Here is a 22131-nt window from a genome sequence, read left to right on the forward strand (position 1 = left end):
TAGTTGCTTTTTGGTTTCCTCAACAATATTTATGTACTCATTTATGCTCACTTGTTTATGATAAACCACTTTGTTAACTTCGGACACGCTTTTCTTTAATGTTTCGATTACAGATTTAAATTCCTTTTCGTTCCGAATTAAAGCCATATTTGCCTCTTTGCACTTAGACAACTCAATAACCAAACTTTGATTATGACTATGAACCGTTTCCGATTCACGTTTCAAATCAGCACATTTAAGTTTCATATCAGCACAATCACTACAGATGCTAGGAGTTTCAGATTTTACCTGACTTGTAGAAGCTGTGACATTAGCCATAAAGGCAATCTGAGAAGAGAAAGATCCATCTTCAGTGAGAATCTTCTCCATTTCTTTCGATGTAGCATCAGCTTTCTTGATCAAGTCAGATTTTTGACTTTTTGTCTCCTTGGCATCATCCGACAAACTATCAGTTTCAGAATCCATTCCCTCCTTGATGTCCGATTCTGAACTGTAATCACTCACACCTGAGCCATCTTTATCAGTACTGCCACTATATCCTGAACCGTCATCATTTCCCGAAGATTCACCATCGTTGACATTCTTGATGATTTTAGCATAAAACACAGTTCCTCCTTGATCTCCACCTCCACATTGTACAGACCAGTCACACCTTTCATCAGTTTGATTTGAGTTGGACGTGGATGTAACTGTTTGATTTCTGAAAGGATTCTGGTTGCCCTTTTGAGGTTGAGCTTGAGATGGTTTTGGAATATAGGCATTTGGATCAAAAGGTCTTCCAAATGTTTGTGGTTCGACTTGTGGTTGTGATGGAACAGGAATATAAGCCCTCGGATCGAACTGAGGTTGAGTAGTACTAACTTGAGGTGGAGGTTGGGGTGTTGGAATAGGAATATAAGCCCTCGGATCAAAAACCGGTGTAGGAGCTGAATGTGGAAACGGAAAGAAGCTCGGCATTGGATTGTTATTTGTGAGTAATTACTTGAAACACCAAATGCGAAACCCAAATGAACGACAAGGCCCAAACCACCTTCCATGAAAAATACAAGACCACGAAAAACAGAACGATGTTCCGTTGAATGATTCACTAGCCCAGTCCACGAATAACTTTCAAATTATAAACCCACTAACTATTAATTTTTACTGACTTTTATACAAAGAGCCTTGGTCCACTAATAATGAACAAAACAGCTAACCCAAAGAAATGGTTGTTGGGCCTATGAAACTAAAATGGATGAAGAACCTAAAAACAAATGGACGATTTTTTTTTAAATAAAAGTCAACTAAAAATATAACAGTCAATAATGGTTCACAATCTTTCGTGGGATGAGGTTTTAGTGATACAGTACAAGACAAAATACTAGTTTTTTTTTTTTAATCTTTGGGCTTTACGAAACAGAGAATTATTTAGAGACCCAAATTATTTTTAGGCCCAAATAATTCCAACACTACTCGACGAAACAAGAAAAATTAAATCTGGTTGACATAACACGTGTTTGACTTGGGCTTCTTGGTGAAACAAAATATTGTTTTTGGGCTTTGTAGTTGACGAAAGAAAAGGTCTTGTGGGCTTTCTAGTTGACGAAATGAATCTTTGGCCCAAGATTCACAATAGAGCCCAAAGAGGAAGTTGGCGAAACAGATTACTTTTAAAAAGGGGGGCCAATCGACGAAACACAAGGATTTTCCTTTATAAATATTTTTTTTTAAATAATGGGTTTTGTTGAGTTTCGTTGACTAGTAAAATGAAAAGCAAACAAAGTGTCAGAAGATAAAATGAAAAGCAAGGAAAAAATATTTCACAAATCTTATCTTCTGACACAAACCCTCTATAGTCAAACCATCATCTTACTTTATCAGATTTTTACCAACTAACCATCATGCATGTGACACAAATTTCAAACAATCAGTATTTTAATCAATAACACTTTAAGAACAATATCATCAAAGATTCAGATCAAACATACAGATATTATCAAGAACAATTAAAGACAGCCAAGAACACTATGAAGAACTGAAAAACAGTGGCCAGATTTTTCACCGAACAAATTTTCAGAACAAGAATTTGCTTAAAACTTTTACTAAAAACCCGATTTTTATCTTGTGAACGAGAATATAACAAAGGTTTTTACCAAAACTTTGGCAAACAAGCAAGTTTCAAGCTGATTTTTGAACCTCTTTCCAGAAAATATTTAAACTTTTCAAGAACAAAAATCTGGAAAAACACTAAAAACCACTTGATAAAACACAACAATGTTTGGTTTTAAACAAGGATTAGAGCCAATGCTCTGATACCAATTATAGGTCCCGTTTTTCCGGTGGATCGATAACGAAAACCTTATCCTTGTTTATCACGAACACGGTAACGGGTGCGGAATCCCCGTGACGGTGCCAACCAAACAAAGTGTAAAACAAGAACACGCGTAACCAAAAGATTCAATATCTATTGATTAGGGATGAGTACAACCCGAAACATATACAAACAATGTTTACAGAGTTTCACTAAGTCTCACAGGTCTCTCATCTATTTCACACAGAAACTGAGAGGGGTATTTATACAAAACAGACACAGACCTTGACGAAACAGAAAAGGACTTCGGCCAAACCCATCAAGTGACGAAACAGGGGAGGCCCACTACATATTCGACGAAACACATTGTGTTTTGTCGTATAAGTGGACAGGCCCAATATTCGGCCCAAATACATTTTTGTTTCGTCAGGACTTTGTTCAACATTGAGATTTTGCAATAATAGCATTTATGACATCATCATGACATCATTAAGGTGATGTCATGGTGATGTGTTTCGGGAAAGGCCGCGGCGCGTCGTGCTTCGCGTGTCGAACTCTGGGGCGCACGACGGAGGAATGTCGTGACGTCGGGCTTGAGCTGGACCTAACCGTGTCGAAATCAAGTCAAACCGAGCCAAGTCGAACCGAGCCGAGTCGCGTCCACACAAAGTGTATCAACAGACACACATAGTTTTAATTTCACTAAAACTAGTAATAAACAAGACATTAATCTTATCATAACCAAAACATTATTCTTGTAATAAACAAGATAGTTAAATAGTTTTAATCTCTAATTAAATGGACTTAAGTGGTCAATAAAGCTGTCATTAACTAGTTTGCCTAGTCGTCTGCACGCTCAGGTGAATCTACGCCAAGGCTATCCTTAGACATGTGTCTTCGAGCCACAAGACGTCAAGTCTAGTTCCGACGCGAGACCATGCACCCGCCAGTGACCACTCGCGTCATTCGGAAGCCGTCACGCATACGAGGCCATTACGTTTGGTCTTAGAAGATTGGATTTCATTATTTAGTTAAAGTTTTACATATTTTTATATTTAATATAGAAACTATATATCACTTTTCATAAAACGAATTAGCAATAGGGTCAAAATATTTTTCATAAAAGCAATGAGGTCAATTGAAAAAAAAGGCTTGGGTGATTCAAAATTCTCGTGGTGTTATACGACGTTCTACATGAAACACAAAATGGGGTTAATTAGTTGACCCGACTCTTTCTTATTGCTCCACCAATTATTGGATTAATAGTGATCAGCTTTGTATATCAGCAATAATGATAGAATATACTTCCTTCTAGGTCTAGAAGTTAAAACACAAATTACATAACATGTTTGGTTTTCTGCCTCAGTAGCTCACATAAGCATATACAATCCCCTATCACAAAATATTCAACATATGGGAGTCAGTGGGGGCTACAGGGAGATCAGGGGGCAGTTATGCATATGGGATCCTCAGTCGTTTCGGATGCAGGGAGTTTCTAAACACCGTCATTTTCTTTTGATTCATGGGGTTTTGAAAGGTAATAAAAAACTTTAAACGTTATTAATGTATATACTCCTCATAGCAATTCGGAGAAAAAAGTGTTATGGAACAATATTCGGGAGATCATAGATGCAGGGTCTGGTCAGTGGGTTTTATCGGAAGATTTCAATGCGGTTAGAGGGCTGGATGACGGAAGGAACATTGGTTTTAACAGGGTGTGCGCGCACGATTTTAATAAGTTTATTGATTCTGCCGATTTGGTGGAGTACAATATGAGAGGTCGTAAATACACTTTCTTAGCCCTGAACTCTAATAAACTGAGCAAGATTGGTAGGGTGCTGGTTTGTAGAAACTTTTTTGATGTATGGCCTGATGCATGTTTGAGAGCGCTGCCTAGATTGTTGTCTGATCACTGCCCTTTACTCCTCGAGACGGTTAATAGAAATTCTGGTCCTAAACCTTTCAAATTTTTCAATTCCTGGCTTGAAAAGGAAGGTTTCGCTGAAATGGTGGATAACGCGGTTGCCTCTTATGTCAAGGAGGGGGCGAATCCGGATGTGGTTTTGACCAATAAATTTAAACACCTTAGAAACTGCATTAAATTGTGGAGAAGCAATCTGGTTAGTAAAGAAAAGGAAGATTTCGAGAGAGACAAGGAGGAGCTAGAAAAATTGGATCAGATCGCGGAGAATAGGGACCTCGAGGAGGAGGAAGTTTGGATAAAGGAGGAATGTTTAAATAACATTAGGGTTCGTGAGTATCTTGTTGCTTTGGATTTAAAGCAAAAATCTCGTTGTCGACTGGCTGTTAAGGGTGACGAAAACACTTCCTTTTTCCATAGGCTGATTAACAATAGAAGGAAGAAGAACGGTATTCCGGGGCTTAATGTGGGAGGTCATTGGACCTATAATCTCAAAAAAATTAAGAAAGATATCCTTGGTTTTTTCCGTGATCATTTCTCGGAAAAGGTTAGGCATCGTCCCAGCTTGGAATGTTCGGGTATTGGTAAGTTAGAATCGGCAGATGGGATTGTCTTGACATGCCCTTTTTCGGATAAAGAAATCAAGGATGCGGTTTTTGAGTGCGGCTCTGATAAGGCTCCGGGCCCGGATGGTTTTAACTTCAAGTTTATAAAGCATTTTTGGAGGTATTTTGAAGCTGATTTTAGAGATATTTGAATGATTTCCATGGATCTGGGGTGATTGACAGGATGAGTAGTACGTCTTTCATAACTCTTGTCCCTAAGGTTGTGGATCTGATTAGTATGAAGGATTACATGCCCATTAACCTTATAGGGATGATTAGTAAGGTCATATCGAAGATCCTGGCTAATAGGATGAAGAATGTTGTTGGTAAAGTCGTGTCGGATTCCCAGTCTGCTTTCCTCAAAGATAGATTCATTCTGGACAGCCCTTTGATCCTTAGTGAGATTTGGTCGTGGTTGAAGAAAAATAAGAGAAAAGCGTTAATTTTTAAAATTGACTTCGAGAAGGCTTACGATAATGACAATTGGGAGTTTCTTTTAGACATTTTGGCTCAAATGGGTTTTCCTCCGCTTTGGTGCAAGTGGGTGAAAGGGGTTTTGGTTTCAGCTAGATCTTCGGTCCTGGTCAACGGCTCTCCGACCTTTGAATTTCAATGCCAGAAAGGCCTTCGACAAGGTGACCCGCTTTCGCCTTTTCTATTTCTTGTCGTCATGGAGGCTTTTTCTCTCATTATTTCTAAAGCGTACAGTGCGGGGAGATTGAAAGGTATTAAACTTCCTAATGATGGCCCTCTGGTTTCTCACCTCCTTTATGCCGATGATGCCTTAATTGTGGGAGAATGGTCGAAGAAAACATTAGAGTGGTGAGTAGAATTCTGCGGGTCTTCCATGCGTGCTCGGGTCTAAAGATTAATTTCCACAAGTCTCATATTTTTGGGGTGGGTATCGACGAGGCGGCTATTGATTTTATGGCTACGAATATTGGGTGTCTTAAAGGGGAAGCTCCGTTCAATTACTTGGGTATCCCCCTCGGTGCTAATATGAATAAAGTCAACAACTGGGAACCGATATTGAAGATCTTCAAAAGCCGTCTAGCAGCCTGGAAAGCACATTCTCTGTCGATTGGGGGTAGATTGATCCTTATTAAATCGGTTTTAGAGAGCCTACCTATCTACTATTTTTCGTTGTTTAAAGTTCCGGCTAAGATTATAGACAAGTTGGAGTCCCTCATGAGGAGTTTTTTGTGGGGGGGGGGGGGTTCGGAAGAGGTGAGAAAAATCCATTGGGTGGCTTGGGAAGTTGTCACTATGCCTAAAAAGTCTGGCGGTTTAGGAATTAGTGATCTTAAATTGGTGAATGAAGCTTTACTTACAAAATGGCTTTGGCGCTTCAAAACGGAAGAAAACCATCTATGGAGAAAAGTGGTTTCGGCATGTCATAAAAATAGAAGATCTTGGTCGGTGTTTCCATCTAAATCGTCTCTTTCGGGTATATGGAAGAAGATTACGAGGTTGGAAAAGAAGGTTTTGGTGAATGGAAAAAGGATTCACAACGTCATTAAAGGTGTGGTAGGTAATGGATCCAGTATTCGTTTCTGGATTGATGTTTGGTTAGGTGATGTACCGCTCATGGTTAGATGGCCTTGCCTTTTCGCTTTGGAGAGGGTTAAAGATTGCTTGATCGCTGACCGTGTCTCGCGAGTTGGGGACCCTTTGATTCGGCTTTGGAATTGGTCGTCTCATCCTTCCTCGTCGGATGAATTGGCTGAGCTTTCGGAGTGTGAAGGTGAGTTACATAATGTTAGTCTATCTTCGGTCAAGGATAAATGGAAATGGAGTCCCGTGGACTCAGGGGATTTCTCCACAGCAGCGTATAAGGTTTTGGTGAGGGGGCTCCGATCCCGGTGGCTTCGGGCCACTTCAGGAGATGTGCTTGGGTTCCTTTGAAGTGTGATATCTTCATGTGGCGGGCCTCTTTAGACCGGATCCCTACAAGGCAAGCTTTGTACAGGAGAAACATTTTTCTGGAGACTAGGGAATGTGCTCTTTGCGGTAGTTCCAAGGAGACGGTAGATCATATTTTTACAGGGTGTGAGGTGGCTATGGAGGTTTGGAATCGGCTGTGTCTTTGGGCCAAACTCCCTCCCTTTTATGCGTTCTCATTCGGTGATATTTTGGGGTTGCAGTCAGGTATGGTTGAGGGTAAGAAGGCTAATGTCGTGATCCGAGGGTTGGTCAGTGTGGTTTGTTGGTGTATTTGGAAAGCTAGGAACGACAGAATTTTCGCAGATGGGTCCGATAGTAGTGAAGATATCTTCATGGAGGTGAAGTCCCTCGGCTTTTTTTGGATGAAAAATCGTTCTAAGTTTTGTAATTTAGTTTGGAGCGAATGGTGTAAGTATCCCTTGTATATGTTGTAGGGGTCAGGCTTGGCTGTTTTTTTTGTGGCCGGTCTGTGGCTGTTTTTAATAAAATTTATCTTTCAAAAAAAAAAAAAAACAAAACAAAACAAAATATTCAACATACTCTATTTTTCACCTTACATGTACTTCTGATTTACATCTTTTTAGTTAATCAGGTTCCCTAAGGTCAACAATATACATGTTGATTACATGATATTAAGCTAATTAATCACAGTATTGTACAATTTATCATCTGAGACCATTCTGTCATCTTTCTTTCAAACTGAAATAAAGATATATTTAATTTTGGTTATTGGTGTGGGGTATTACACATATTTGTCCCATGTAAATTGTATAATTTTTGTATAAGTTTTTATTTGTTTTATTTTAGTTGTAGTATTATATTATATTATAGTGTGTTTTGGCATGTTCTGGTGCAAATGGAGTGAAAAAGAGTAATATGAAAACAACCAGCCAGTTGGGCAGAGTGGAGTGCCAGAGACCGAATAAAAATTGCAACTATTTTCAGTGAGTGGGCCAGGGCCGCTATCTCTATTTTATAAGTTAGAGAGCTCCCACAAAATATATATATTCGGATCGAAAGAAAGGGATAGGCCAACATCAATGTATGGCTTTATAATTTGAGTTCATCTAATTTATTGGTGTTGGGCCGCGCGAAGTTTAGGCTTCTAAGATACCCATCAGACAAGAGCTGCTGCCAAGACATATATTATAATTATTAGAGGGCTGTTGCTATAATATGGGGACATCATATGTGGACACAATAGAAAAGAAGTGGGCCGCCAAGTACTTCAAACCACGTCAGACTATTATATTCACTTTGGAGTTTGGAGGGAATCATAGAGCGTGTGTGCAAGCCCATCGAATTTCTTTTAAAGTTATGATAATGGGCCTTTGAATAGGGTATGATTTAGTAAGATAATAACTTGTAGTCAAAGATTCCCTATTCGATTCGAATATAATCAAACCAGGGTGGCCGTGAATAGTGAATGATAATGGGCCTTTGAATAGGGTATGATTTAGTAAGATAATAACTTGTAGTCAAAGGTACCCTATTCGAATATAATCAAACCAGGGGTGGCCGTGAATAGTGAAGGGAGAGACACCAGATAAATCATAATTCTGTTGTGGAGGTGGACGCACAAAAGATATACAATATCAGACGGCAAATATTCCTGGGGATGCACGAGAAGGCAGTGGGGGACGAAAGAAAAAGCCGGTTTTGCGGGAATCGCCGGGATCAAGCGGGAAGCTTTGAGAGCAAGGGATTACCGGGTTTTGTTACTCGATTTCTTTAGTTCTTTATTTTTTCTTGTTTAGTATCGATGAATTCTTGTTTGAAACTTTGTTTATTTATTTTTAAGATTATGATGCTTGGCTAAACGTTTGAACCGCCTAGACTAAGATGAATGGATTTGAATAAAGTTTGAACCTTTTTAGTTAATTATATGTGTTTAGGGATTAATTGTGTTTTGTAAGAAGTTTGGTTTGGTGTGTATGCTTACTTTAATTTGGTTGATTATTATCAATTGCTTCGTGTGAATCTAGGTGGTTGTCTGCTACGGAATAGGTTCATGCTAGATCTTTGACCTCGTGTCTTTGACCTTTAGGGTGAATTGGCCAATAAACCTTAGAAGTGATAGTTAATAATTTGTTAGATTTTAGTATTCTACTAGTCCTAATAGTTGGAAGGTGCAGGGCTATTGGTGGGTCTTACCCGACGAATTGCTTTAGACAGTCTTTGAAAAAAGTCGAGCCTTAGTTGCCCCGTCGGTTTATTAGTCTATCAAGTCAAATTGAGAAACCCAAACTACCCTAGATCTATAATTGGAAAAGAGTAGGTCAATATTAGGGTATTTACATAGTAATTAGATAACCGGAAGGAAGTCTAATAACCGGTAGGATTAACGGCCTAGGTAGTGCCATAAGTTTCACCTCGAGAAGGGTTGATGGGCTTAGTTGGTGTCTTACTAGGTTTAGTATCATAAGATCCCGGTTCCATAAAACATGCGATTAACTTAATTGGTAAATTCTTAAAATCAATCTAGGACTCTAGTCTAGGTGGTCTTCTTCATCATATAAGAACAGTCTTCACATTAGTTCGTATTAGCATAGTTCTAGTTTAATAATTAGTTTATTAGATTTCCTTGAATTTTCAGTAACCCCCCCCCCCAACAACAAAACAGTTAAGTACAGTTAGGTTAGAGTCAGTCTAGTCAGAGTCTAGTAAACGTAGTCAGTAGAGTCTCGTGAGTTTGACACTCGGACTTACTTAGGCTATACTACATTGACCGGTACACTTGCCGGTTGTGTGGTCTAGGTTTAGAGAGTCTTGGTTATAAATTTAAAACTTAGAATGTCTAGTTTAGGGTTAAAATTAGTTAGTTTCATTAGACCACTTTTAGCAAACATCAGTTATTATGTATGGAAATCATACCTCCAGTACCCTCATTCTGTTCCAATGGCTTGTGATACATGATATTTAGTCGGGTGGTTTACATGTAAAAGGAAGGATTATAAATTACAGATTTAAATCTGACCGGGTACCCAAAGATGATAGTATGAGCTTAAATGCATGTTCCCCCCGTAGTGTATAAAGTTGAAATCAAAACTAACAAAATATGGTTTAAATATAAAAAACATTGATAAGAAGCTTACTATTAAAACCCGCCAAGTAAATGACATAATTCAAAATGTTATGTTGGGAATCCGAAAATTCTACAAAAGCCAAGAATATTCAAAAAAATTAAGTCCCATCAAGGAGAAAAAAATCGTGAAGATTGGAGACCTGAAGTATGTAGAACTATCCTTATAAATAGATATCTATGTTGGTCAGAACCCCCTTGATGAACAATGATAAACACAATAATAGAACAATAGAATTCTGAAAGAATGATTAATATTGAATGTGATTGTAATGATACAAGAGATTCTGATAACTACAATTGAAACATACAAATCCTATATATACTAAACGAACAGGTGCGATTGTAGAGACGTGTCTCGTCACGAACGGTTGTGACTCTTGAACTTGTGGATGAGATTGAAAGATGAAGAGGTGTGTCTCTTGATCAAACGTCGCGTCTTGTTGAAGTTCCTATGATGTTGCCGCCAATATGAAGGGGTGCGTCCCCAGGAGATGTCGATCCCTCTAGTTTGTAGGTTTCAAACTTCTACTTTGTTGCATCTGACACTTGTACTTCCATAACTAATCTAATTCTAATATAAACTAACTATTAACTAATTACTGTGAGGGATTAGAACTTTATTCACCCCCTAATCACGGACATCCTTGAGTTGTTGTAGGTCACGAACTTGCTTGACTTGCAGCAGCATTGGTTCTTCTTCCAAAGTAAGATGTGCCTCTACGTCCTTCTCCTTTTCTTCATCTTTTCGCTTGCTACACTCGTATGCGAAGTGACCGAATTTACCACATTTGTAACACTTTAACTCGCTCTTGTCTTTATTTCCTCGATCTATATTTCGTCCACGTCCTCTTCCTCCTCTTGATGAACTTCCTCCACGTCCTCTATCACGATGCCAATTTCTGAATGATTGTCTGAACTTGCCATTAAGAGATTATTGTTCTCTGGTTCATTTTGACTCTTGAGGCGTTCTTCAACTGCTGTAATCCTGCCCACTGCTTCTTCAAACGTCATTTTACCTATTTCTGAGTACTGCTCAATGGATGCCACAATCGGCAGAAACTTCTTCGGAACTGAGATAAGTAATTTCCTTACAATCTTCTTATCTTTAATGGTGGTACCGAGGCTTTTAAACTTGGATTTTATACCACCCAACTTGCTTGCGAAACTACTTATTGTTTCATTTTCTCCCATCTTTAAGGCTTCTAATTCGTTTCTCAAGTTTGCAGACGCGCTTTCTGAACCATATCGGCTCCAAGATATCGAACTTTGATTGCATCCCAAACTTCCTTTGCAGTTTCGTATTGCGCAACTTGCATTAGAATATCTCTCGGTAATGTTTGGAAGATCATTGCTTTCGTTGTATGCGCCTTTTTCTCGTCTACCCCTTCTTTTGAATCAACCGTATCCCAAAGACTATATGTCTTTAAGATCATTCCCATCAGGATTGCCCACTGTGTAATTCGATTCAGTCAACTTTGGGCATTGAAGGGATATATTTCCTTGCTCGCGAATTGACGTTGACGTGCTTTTTTTGTCGTCTCAACCTGACATACTTCCTTTCTGATTTGCTTTCTTAGACTTTCTCTTTCTTATCTTCCTTGCTTTACTTCAATCTTTCTTCTTGCTTGCACCACACAGGTTTTAACTTGTTCGTACCGCACAGTTTTTTGATTGCCACACAGGTCTTCTTTGCCATACAGGTCTTCTTTGCCAAACATGTCTTTCTTTTCTTGCTTTGCCACACAGGTCTTGTCACCACTAAGGTTCTTGCACCATGAAGGATTTTCCACTACGAAGGTCTTGTACCACGAAGGATTTTGTACCATACAGGATTTTGTACCACACAAGATTTTCGTACCACACATGATTTTCTCGAATTTCTAACTTGCTATTGGTTTTGAATTCCATTCCTTTCTAAACAATACTTTATGTTCTTTTTTAAAAACAGATTTGATCCGAGATTGAATTTCAAAAAACCGGATTCGAACGAACGAAATTTTATTGAAATCAATCAATTAATCAAACTGCAATTCAATTGAAACGAATACAAGACCTAAAAAATAAATTCGAGAGAATCTGGTTATGATGTTCCAATCGGTTTCTTCTTCTTCTTCCCAGACTTGAAACATGCACTCTGATACCCCTATTGGTCAGAACCCCTTGATGAACAATGATAAACACAATGATAGAATGTTGATGCATTTTATGTGGACGCGACTCAGTTCGGTTCGACTCAGTTAGGTTCAGCTCAAGCCCGACGTCACGACATTCCCCTGTCGTACGCCCCAGAGTTCGACACGCGAAGCACGAAGAGCCACGAGTTGACATCACCATGATGTCATTATGATGTCATCTTTTATATAGTGTTCATATGAAATGAGCTTCAAGAATTGCATGAAGTCTACGAAGACTCCATGGACGAACCCTCAATGGATGAACACTACATGCCTTGGACGAAGTCTTAGTGGACGAAGACTTAATTGTTCGTGTGACACCTGTGTCTCTGCGACCATCAAAAAAAATACCAAATCAATGAAATATTGTGTTTCATACTTGGGGTTTGTATAAATATGTGTATCATGTGCACATATCAATTCATGTTCGATTTCGAGCTTTAAATCGCTTTCTAGAAGGTTATGCGCGAACTGATGCGTAAATATAATCAGTTTAATGCAATAAACACTCCGGAATAGTGACATAGGCTTAACATACCTTAAATAACCTTTACATAACTTAGAAATAAGTTTTGGAGGGTTTGGTGTGGCGAAATAAAGTTTATTCGCTTACAGGGACTAATTTCGACAAACTGCGAAAGTATGCCGATTCGTACTGTAACGAACATTCCGGAACTTGATCATAAGTTAAATATGCCCTAAATATCCTTTACATAGCATAGAAATAGGCTTTGAGGTGTTTGGTGCGCAAAAATAAACTTTCTTGATCAATAGGGACTAAAAGCGTCAAAAAGTGCATAAGTTTGCATTTTCGCGCACATCTTACGTTCTGAATATATCCGGACATCTAAAAGTTTATGCAATCATTTAAATATTTTATTTTAATGATTGGCATGATAAAATTCCATTCGTCGCGTAATTTGGATCGTTTTTCGCGTCCGTTCGTGTTTCGTCGTAATTAACCGAACAACGCAACTGTACGGACCAAACAAACCGACATCCGAGATATTTTTGAGCACATTTCAAGTTCCCTATACATTAACTTCATTTTAGAGCCTTGAAATGGGGTTAACGGGGCTTAAAAGTGCCAAAAACTGAGTTTAACAAGTGCAGGGACCATTTCTGTCATTTCAGGAAAGTTGGCCCAGGCGGGCCGCGTAGCCCAGTAAGCCTGCTTACGCGGGCCGCGAAGTCTTGCCAGATCAGAAACCAGTTTTCTGGTTTTGCAGCTGTTTTCAGGCATTTTTCCCATGGTTTCTTCATCCAATGTGCTTGTTTTATGTGCCCAAGGTATTCTAAATCAGTGGGTGCAAGTGTAAGGTTGAGATTAAAGCTCGGGAATCGAGGAACGATCTTAATGGTGGACCGAAATCTATAAATACCCACCAATATTTCATTTGCTCCTCACCCATTTGATCTGATTTCTCTAAGTTGGAGCCTAAGAACCTTCATACCTGAGAAATCTTGGATCAAATCTCCTTTGCTTGGACCTTTTGTAAGCTTCTTTCGTTCTTTTATGCGTTTTTAAGCGTAAAAGTCAAACAGTGTTTGACTTTCTGCTTTAACCAGTCAATGGTCAACACGAAGTTCGTTTGAACTTCATAACGTGAGCGTAATCATGATGGTTATAGTCTCTTGTGACTATACCTACTGATTACCACGTTATTTAGGCGTAGTGACGAGTTATAGTTTCGGTCAAAATGCGCGTTTATGCGTATTTTGCAACCAAACTATTCTTGGGTATCAAGACCCTTTGTCTTGATATCAAACTTGTTTTCAAACTTCGTTAAACATGTTTCAACATGTTTAACTCATCACTTTAGGTTTAATGCTTATGTAGGGTCGTAAGATAAGCGGTCTAAACAACCGCTTAGACTTTTGAACCCGACCCGTTTGGTCGATCTTTAGGATCTGACCAAGCATGTTTAGTGACCATAATTGTATAGGGAATAACCTTCCAAGGTTATACCTTATGGCCACTTCGTTTAAGTAGTTGTATGATATGTAGTTTATATGCCTTAGGAAAATGACCAAAATGCCCTTTTTACGCATAAATTCATTTTAAGCATATGTAACCTAAATTTTTATATCTAAACTGATTAGGTAACATTATTAGACATGTTAAGGCATATAATACTTGCCATAGGACTAGTTAGGCGGTCCGAACGCGTTTTACGCGAACGACGCGTTAAAGTGGCGTAAGCTACCTTAACGAGTCGTAATGGGTCGTAAGCACTTAGGTTAGGTTTCGTTTTAGAATGTAGGCTTTGTTTAACCATATTACATGAGTTCCTACACTCATTTGGTTTACGAAACCTCATTTTATCCGATCCTCCGATTTAGGTCCGTTTATTAACATAGTTACCTATATTAGGTGTCGTTTGATTTCCGTGATCCCTCTAACTTTGCTTGGTTGTTAGTCAAGACTTCTAAGCATCCTCAAGTGAGTACATAGTCCCCTATTTTACTGTTTTCAAATTGTTTTGGGGTGAAACACATGTGCCTACTTGTTACTTTCGTGCTTTTTATGATTTTATATCATATGCTTGTTATGTTCATTAGTACGTATATAGTACATGATTTTATTATGTTTTGCTATGTATGTTCACTTAACATGTTAGCACATTGTTTTACATTGTGAACCGTTTGATTTGTGTGAACCGTTTGTAACCGTTTGATTTGTGTGAACCGTTTGTAACCGTTTGATTTGTGTGAACCGTTTGTAACTGTTTGATTTGTGTGAACCGTTTGTAACTGTTTGATTTGTGTGAACCGTTTGTAACTGTTTGATTATGTGAACCGTTTGGTATTGTTTGAACCGTTGGGTTAGGGAAGTGATTAGGTAACGGGGCGGGTGTAATGTGTTAAAAGCATGGTGGATACGCCGCTGGTACTTCCTATATATATGTGCTTTTAATACATTACTAGCTTACAACCCCGTGTATTACACGGGTTGAGTAACGAAAAATGTAAATTATAAACTTGTATATAATCCTTATTAATGAAATGACTTATTTAGATAAATTAGTAAAAATAAAGAACAATTATATTTTCGTTACTTGTACATGTGATTTGACAGCGGTTGTCGTAAAATATATCATTGCCAGCGATCACCAACACCAAAAAAGCTCGTAAAAGCAAAATAAATAAAAACGGGAAAAAAATAACGCCGAGAGAAAAGTAGACGTAAAATCTTTGAATCACGCACGCTCGTTGCTGAAAAATTAAACCGAAACGTAAAACATAGAAAAACATAACTAAGTCCATCCAGGACCCGCGTGTTGGATGAACTTGTCAAACGCATAAAAATAGATGTGACGCGACGGATCAGTCAAACAGGAAAAAATATGCGAAAAATGGTGAACCCCATATGCACGTTGCGATGTGTTAACTCACAAAATTTGGAATGAAATGAAAAAACTTGGCAAAGATGAAAAGTATGGTGAACCAAATTGAAAATAAAAAAAAGTTGCTATTAAATTGCAAAAGATGAAAGAATTTGGGTTAAAAGTAAAAAAACAAAGGGTCTAAATTGTAAAATTGAAGTTATTTATTAATTTTAGATAAAGATAAGGATAAAAATAAGTTATATCTATATCTTGGTTATTAATTAATATTAATATTAAAAGAAATTTATATATTATATATTAAACAAAAATTTTATGAGGTTGAAAAAGAGAATGACATGTGGCATTATTTGGATTCTTTTATTATAAGTTAGATTAGATTATAATTTATATCCAAATAATATATTTTATCTTAACAAATATATATGGTTAGGGTAAAATGAAAACTTCTACAAGTTGTGAGAACTTAGATAACTCAACCTTACAAAAGGTTTTTTTTGATTTTTTTTATAGAGGGTGTGAATAAGCGGTTAAAGACTCAAAGAGTTAAAACTTTTTTATTTTGGATTCAAGTGGTTAAAACCACTAAAACATAGGGACTCAAAAAGTAATTTACTATTAATTAAATTTGAAATTATATGTTTGATCTCTAATTATATTAAATAATATTATACTTAATATATTATTTGATACATTTATATTTGTTATAGATAATTATTATTTAAATTTGAATTTAGACGTTTATCTCTAACTATTTAATTAACATTATATTATATTTTGTGTATAAAATTAATATGTAATACTATTATTAAAAGGGAGGAGGCACCAGAGAGTGACACGTGTACAAAAAGATTTTTGTTTATTAGTATAGGAAGATATATCGTTGTGTTATCTAGATCACTTGGGCAAGGTTATCAAAACAAAAGTTATATTACAAGGTTTTTCTAACAATATATAACATTCGAGTTTTATTTCAAAAACAATTTACAATTTGGGTTTATATAAACAAATGTTTTGGAGTTAAGATTCATGGTATCGAGGTTTTATAAAATAAATCTGTTTTGAATTAGTTATTTCAATTTACATTACAAACATTTTACAAAACTTGGTTTTCTAATTATCAATTCACAAAGGTGTTTAAGTTATATTTCAAAACATAAACGAGCCATGAATCTGACACTCTCATAAATTCCTATGTACTCATCGGCATTTTTATGCTGACGTATTTTCACATGTGTTTCAGGTACCATAGTTGGAGATATTTGATGATGATATTAATGCATGCTCACATAGGAACGGACGAGGCCTTAGTGACTTAATAACAATGAAAGTCTATTTGTTCATGTTTTGTTTCTAATTTCAATGTAATGTAATACATTTAATTTAATAAAACAGAACTTCAATCCATGTGTTATGAAACAATGCTTCTGTTACAACACTCCCCGACATTTCCGCCACGATTTGTTGTTTTTCGTGGTCGGGGTGTGACAGAAAAGTTGGTATCAGAGCTCATGGTTATAGGGAATTAGGTTATTAGTAATGCTTTGACCTAGTCTATAACCTTCCTAGGACCCTAACGCGAGTTTACTTGCATTTAGTCATAAAACAATACCGTCACCTATCTTTAGGTGACAACCACAATAAGAACATAAATTTCGAATCCGCTTTGAAAACAAGTCATCTGTTCTAGGATGATTTATTATAAGGTTTTGAACCATCGAAGTTTTCAAAATCTCGTCAAAGTTTGGGTCTAAATAATGTGAACACGTGCAAACTGGAAAGGTGGGTGCCTATACCCTGAGTCTTCTGTCTAAGGCTAGAGTGTTCGTACAAATCCACAGTATCAGACCAGTCACTCTTACCTGGGAACTCTTGGGGTGAGTGTCCACTTATAGGCGAACATGTCTTCGCGATACATTATGAAGACCTATTTACTTTGATTCAGCTTTTGTGTGTCGTTTGTTTGCTTCGTGGTTCGAACAAATGACCATCACCCATGCCTTTTGGTCGAAAATTGTAACATCCTTACCCAATGCCATTTCACTTGTTCTCTCTTGTTTCCCCTTTTAGAATGCCTCCACGACGCGACAATCAGGTACCTAATGAAGAACTGGCAGCTATCATTACGCAGCAAATGGCTGCTGCAATCCCAAACATCATTGTTCAATGTAACCAAGCCCTCAACAACAATAATGCCCCATGCAACTTCAAGACATTCAACTCTGCCAAGCCATCAAAGTTTTCAGGGTCTCAAGGAGCGACTGCACTTCTGCAATGGTTCGAGAGTCTAGAGAGCACCTTCAGACATGTTCAGTGTCCGAACTAGTGAAAGGTAGAGTTCGCATCTAGCGTCTTTGAGAAACGAGCTTTGACATGGTGGAATGGTGTGATGAGGGATAGGGGTGCCGAAGAAGCACTGGCTCAAACATGGGAAGAGCTTCGAGCTCTAATGATGAGGGAATTCTGTCCTTGTCATGAGATTAGGGAATTCTGTTACAACACTCCCCGACGTTTCCGCCACGATTTGTTGTTTTTCGTGGTCGGGGTGTGACAGTTCGTCCATATACATCCTTCCACGAAGACTTCTTGTTGCGAAGACTCAAGGTGACGAAGACTTGAGAGTTCGTCAATGTGTGTAAGGGTTCGTTAGTTATATCCACGAAGACTACTAGTCTTCGTGGGTTTGCACGCTGTTCGTGGCCCAGTATCATTCTTCTTAGTGGTACTGGGTATTGGGGCCTATATATATATAGACACAAACACACAGAACAGACAGAGCACACCCGTGAGTTTGAGAGAGCATGTTCTTGTATAACTTTTGTAACCAAACTCTACTGAAAGTTAGTACATGAGCTTTTAACTTTGAAATCTTTTGTGTATTTGTGTGTTCTTTGGCTTGGTTGCATACCCGCTTGGATTCCGCACTTGCGGGTGTGTTCGGTAACAAGGAGAAGGTGTTCTAGATTCTCCGCTAGTGGACCTACATAGAACAATAGAATTCTGAAAGAATGATTAAGATAGAATGTGATTGTAATAATACAAGAGATTCTGATAACTACAATTGAAACATACAAACCCTATATATACTAAACAATCAAGTGCGATTGTAGAGACGTGTCTCTTCACGAACGGTTGTTATCCTTGAACTTGTGGATGAGATTGAAAGATGAAGAAGTGTGTCTCTTGATCAAACGTCGCGTCTTGTTGAAGTCCCTGTGATGTTGCCGCCGCCAATCTGAAGGGGCGCGTCCCCAGGATATATCGATCCCTCTAGTTTGTAGGTTTCAAACTTCTATTTTGTCGCATCTGGCACTTGTACTTCCATAACTAATCTAAATCTAATATAAACTAACTATTAACTAATTATTAAACAACCCTCGTACTTTAGGATGTGAGGGATTAGAACTTCAATCTAGTACTGTATTTTTTTTGGTGTTGAAGAATATATTATCTTTTGCCGTACAAAAAAAAAGAAATATTGGATTTTAATAATTTCAACTATTCACCGTCGGCCGTCAACAGTCCCAACTTCAAAAATAACCATTCGCAGTTCCAACTATTAACATATTGGCCACCAATGGACCCTGACTAACGAAACTCTAACACCGTTAGTATTCGGTCGCCGGAAAACTGGTTTTTGCCAAGAAAAAGGTATCTAAAGGTCTGATCTACGGTTACAAAGAGGTTTGAGACGGAAATGTTAAGTTTTCAAGCCAAAAAGTTGAGTTTTCAGGCCAGAAAGAAGTTTTCCGGCGAAAATAGGAGTTTTCCTGCGACTTCAATAATTGGGGCTTTTACTAAAAAAAATGTTCCTGAAGGTCCGTAATAAGGTTACAAAGAGGTTTGGGACGAAAATGTTGAGTTTTCCGGCCAAAAATGAGTTTTCAAGCCAAAAACGTTTTTCCGGCGACCATAGACTAACGACGTTAGAGTTATGTTAGTCAGGGTCCATTGGAGGCAACATATTAATAGTTGAGACTGCTAGTGGTATTTTTGAAGTTGGGATTGTTGGCGGCAAACGGCGAATAGTTGGGATTTGTTATGAATTATTATGTATTAATTGTATGACTATCCACTTTACTTATCACTCTCCATATACTTAACCCCCTATTCTTGTAAGCCTATAAATAGAGGCATGTGTAATCCATTTTCATATCAATGATATACATTTATCTCCCCAATCTCTCTTTCTCATCTCTAATAGGCTAGTTGTTTAAAACACGTTATCAGCACGATTTGTTTTTAGAGTTCGATCGTATTATCACAAGCGCCATTGCTTTGGATCACACCATCGTAAGGTATAATATATTTTCTAACCATTTTATCATTATTGATTATTTTCTCATACATGATCCATATTGTAATTCATACTATTTTGGGTTGTGTTAGAGACTTGTTCATACTACTCATCGTAAGGTCTACAAAAAAAAATGTTTTATTTTATTTTTTTCATTTCTAGAATCATAAAATGCTCTCAAAAGTTTAGTAGGGATAAGCTTGTATTTTATTGATCCATCTTAAAATGATTAATCTCAAACAAGCAAAACAAAACGTCCTTTGTGAAACCATATTTTTTTTGTATTATTTGCTTTATTTAATTGCACATAGTTTCAAAACCCATATTTATTTTATATTATTTAAGATCTAGTAATCTATATCTCTTGTTTTAATTTATTTATACTTACATCAAAATTATCTTAATTTAATTAGGTTGTTTCATTTACTTGATATACGCTAATTATAACTGTTGTGATATTGACAGTAGTTTCCAACAGAAAACACAAACCAATAAAATAGAGTGTTAATGAAAAACCTTAATCATATAATTAATACTTTGTATATCAGTAATGGTATCCACATTATGTAATACATATACTATAAGTCGTAATTAATCTATTTTCAATATACTCCATGATCCTATCATATATTAAGTATATGGACTAGATATATTGACAGCTGGCAAATACATTTTACACACCTTTGTTTTACACATGTAATTGTATCTTCATATACATAAAACAGTTGATATTATAGTCAATTGTGTATATCTATGTTGTACACTCATTGCACGGTTACAGTATTAACACAACACGAGAACTTTTGTATTCTGTTTTTTTTTTACACAGAAATCATGCTTATAGAACTATGGTACATATAATTTGTAATTTTGATTAATTATATCGTAATAGGTTAATATAAATTATATATGTTTGCATATATGCATGGATATATGTAAATAAACTTTAATTGATAATGACTAAATACATTATTATTTTGTTAGTCCTGTTTTATTTTATACTCTATAATGGTCACTAAATCTTATTTGATAATAATTTGAATAACATGCATTAATCCATGTGTATTTCTTTAATATAGTTAATCATGTCGAATCTTGCAAAGCTTGAGTTTATGGCTTTAGACATCACTGGAAAAAATTATTTATCATGGGCTTTGGATGCTGAAATCCATCTAAATGCCAATAACCTTGGGGATACAATTAAAGAAGGAAATAAAACAAGTACCCAAGAAAAAGCAAAGGCAATGATTTTCTTACGCCACCATATTCATGAGTCATTGAAAAATGAATATCTTACTATCAAAGATCCACTCGTTCTATGGACCAATTTAAAAGAAAGGTATGACCATCAGAAAACAGTAATATTACCAAGAGCTCGTTATGAATGGATTAATTTAAGGTTGCAAGACTTTAAGTCTATAAGTGAGTATAACTCAGCAATGTTTAGAATCACGTCACAATTGATTCTATGTGGTGAAAATATTACAGATAAGGAGATGTTGGAAAAAACATTCTCCACCTTTCACGCCTCAAACATTGTCTTGCAACAACAATATCGTGAAAGGGGCTTCACCAAATACAGTGACTTAATATCATGTTTGCTTGTGGCTGAGCAAAATAATGAGCTACTAATGAAAAACCATGAAACTCGTCCGGTTGGTACAACCCCATTCTCAGAAGTGAATGTGGCAACATATAATGACCAAAGTGGAAGTCACGTACGTGGTCGTGGCTATCAACGTGGGCGTGGTCATGGTCGTAGTCATGGTCGTGGCCATGGACGTGGTCGTGGACGTGCATATGGTCGGGGGAATTATCATGGTGTTCAATTCAAAAATAGAAGAACCCACCAGAAGTTGTATGATAATGAAAAGAAATCCAATGATGAAAGAGGTAAAAAGAAAAGTGGAACATCATCTAATGCATGCTATCGATGTGGTGGTAACAACCACTGGGCTGGTACATGTCGTACAGCCAGACACTTAGTAGAGCTTTACCAACAATCTATAAAAGACAAACAAAAAGGAATAGAGACAAATTTCACATATAAAGATGGAAATGTTGATGTCCCAAGTGGTGAAAAGGACCATACTAATGCAACTAATCTGGATTATGATGATTTCCTTATCGAGCAAGCTAATTTAGATTCTGGTGATATCATGGCTGATACAAACCAGTTGGATGCTTGCAATTTTCCCTATGCATGAATGATTATATTTAAAATTATGCTATTTCCTTGATGTTTTATTAAGACATTTTGTTTGGGATTTTGTTAAGTTTTGTTTTTGGGGCACTTTATGAAATTGTTATGTTTGAACCATATTATATTTTTATTTATGAAGCTTTATTTTGTTTTGAAGCATATGGAGTATTCTACTAAACTTCATATTAATGGTGAAGATGTATGTCTAATAGACAGTGCTACTACACATACAATCCTAAAGAAAAGGGATTATTTCTCTAGTTTA

General features: G+C 37.0%; 1 protein-coding gene across 1 annotated transcript; it reads left to right on the forward strand.

The window, feature by feature from the left end:
- The first annotated feature begins 21102 nt into the window (after positions 1-21102).
- On the forward strand, positions 21103-21870 carry LOC110902148. Its single transcript, XM_022148875.2, has one exon. The coding sequence runs from the start codon at positions 21103-21105 to the stop codon at positions 21868-21870; it is 768 nt and encodes a 255-aa protein (XP_022004567.2).
- The last annotated feature ends 261 nt before the right edge of the window (positions 21871-22131 follow it).

Source organism: Helianthus annuus, chromosome 13, assembly GCF_002127325.2.
Source record: "Helianthus annuus cultivar XRQ/B chromosome 13, HanXRQr2.0-SUNRISE, whole genome shotgun sequence".
Classification (NCBI taxonomy): Eukaryota; Viridiplantae; Streptophyta; class Magnoliopsida; order Asterales; family Asteraceae; genus Helianthus; species Helianthus annuus.

Bases quoted from the DNA above. Each gene is read 5' to 3' on its own strand.
- LOC110902148 (XM_022148875.2), top strand. From the start codon at position 21,103: ATGTTTAGAATCACGTCACAATTGATTCTATGTGGTGAAAATATTACA.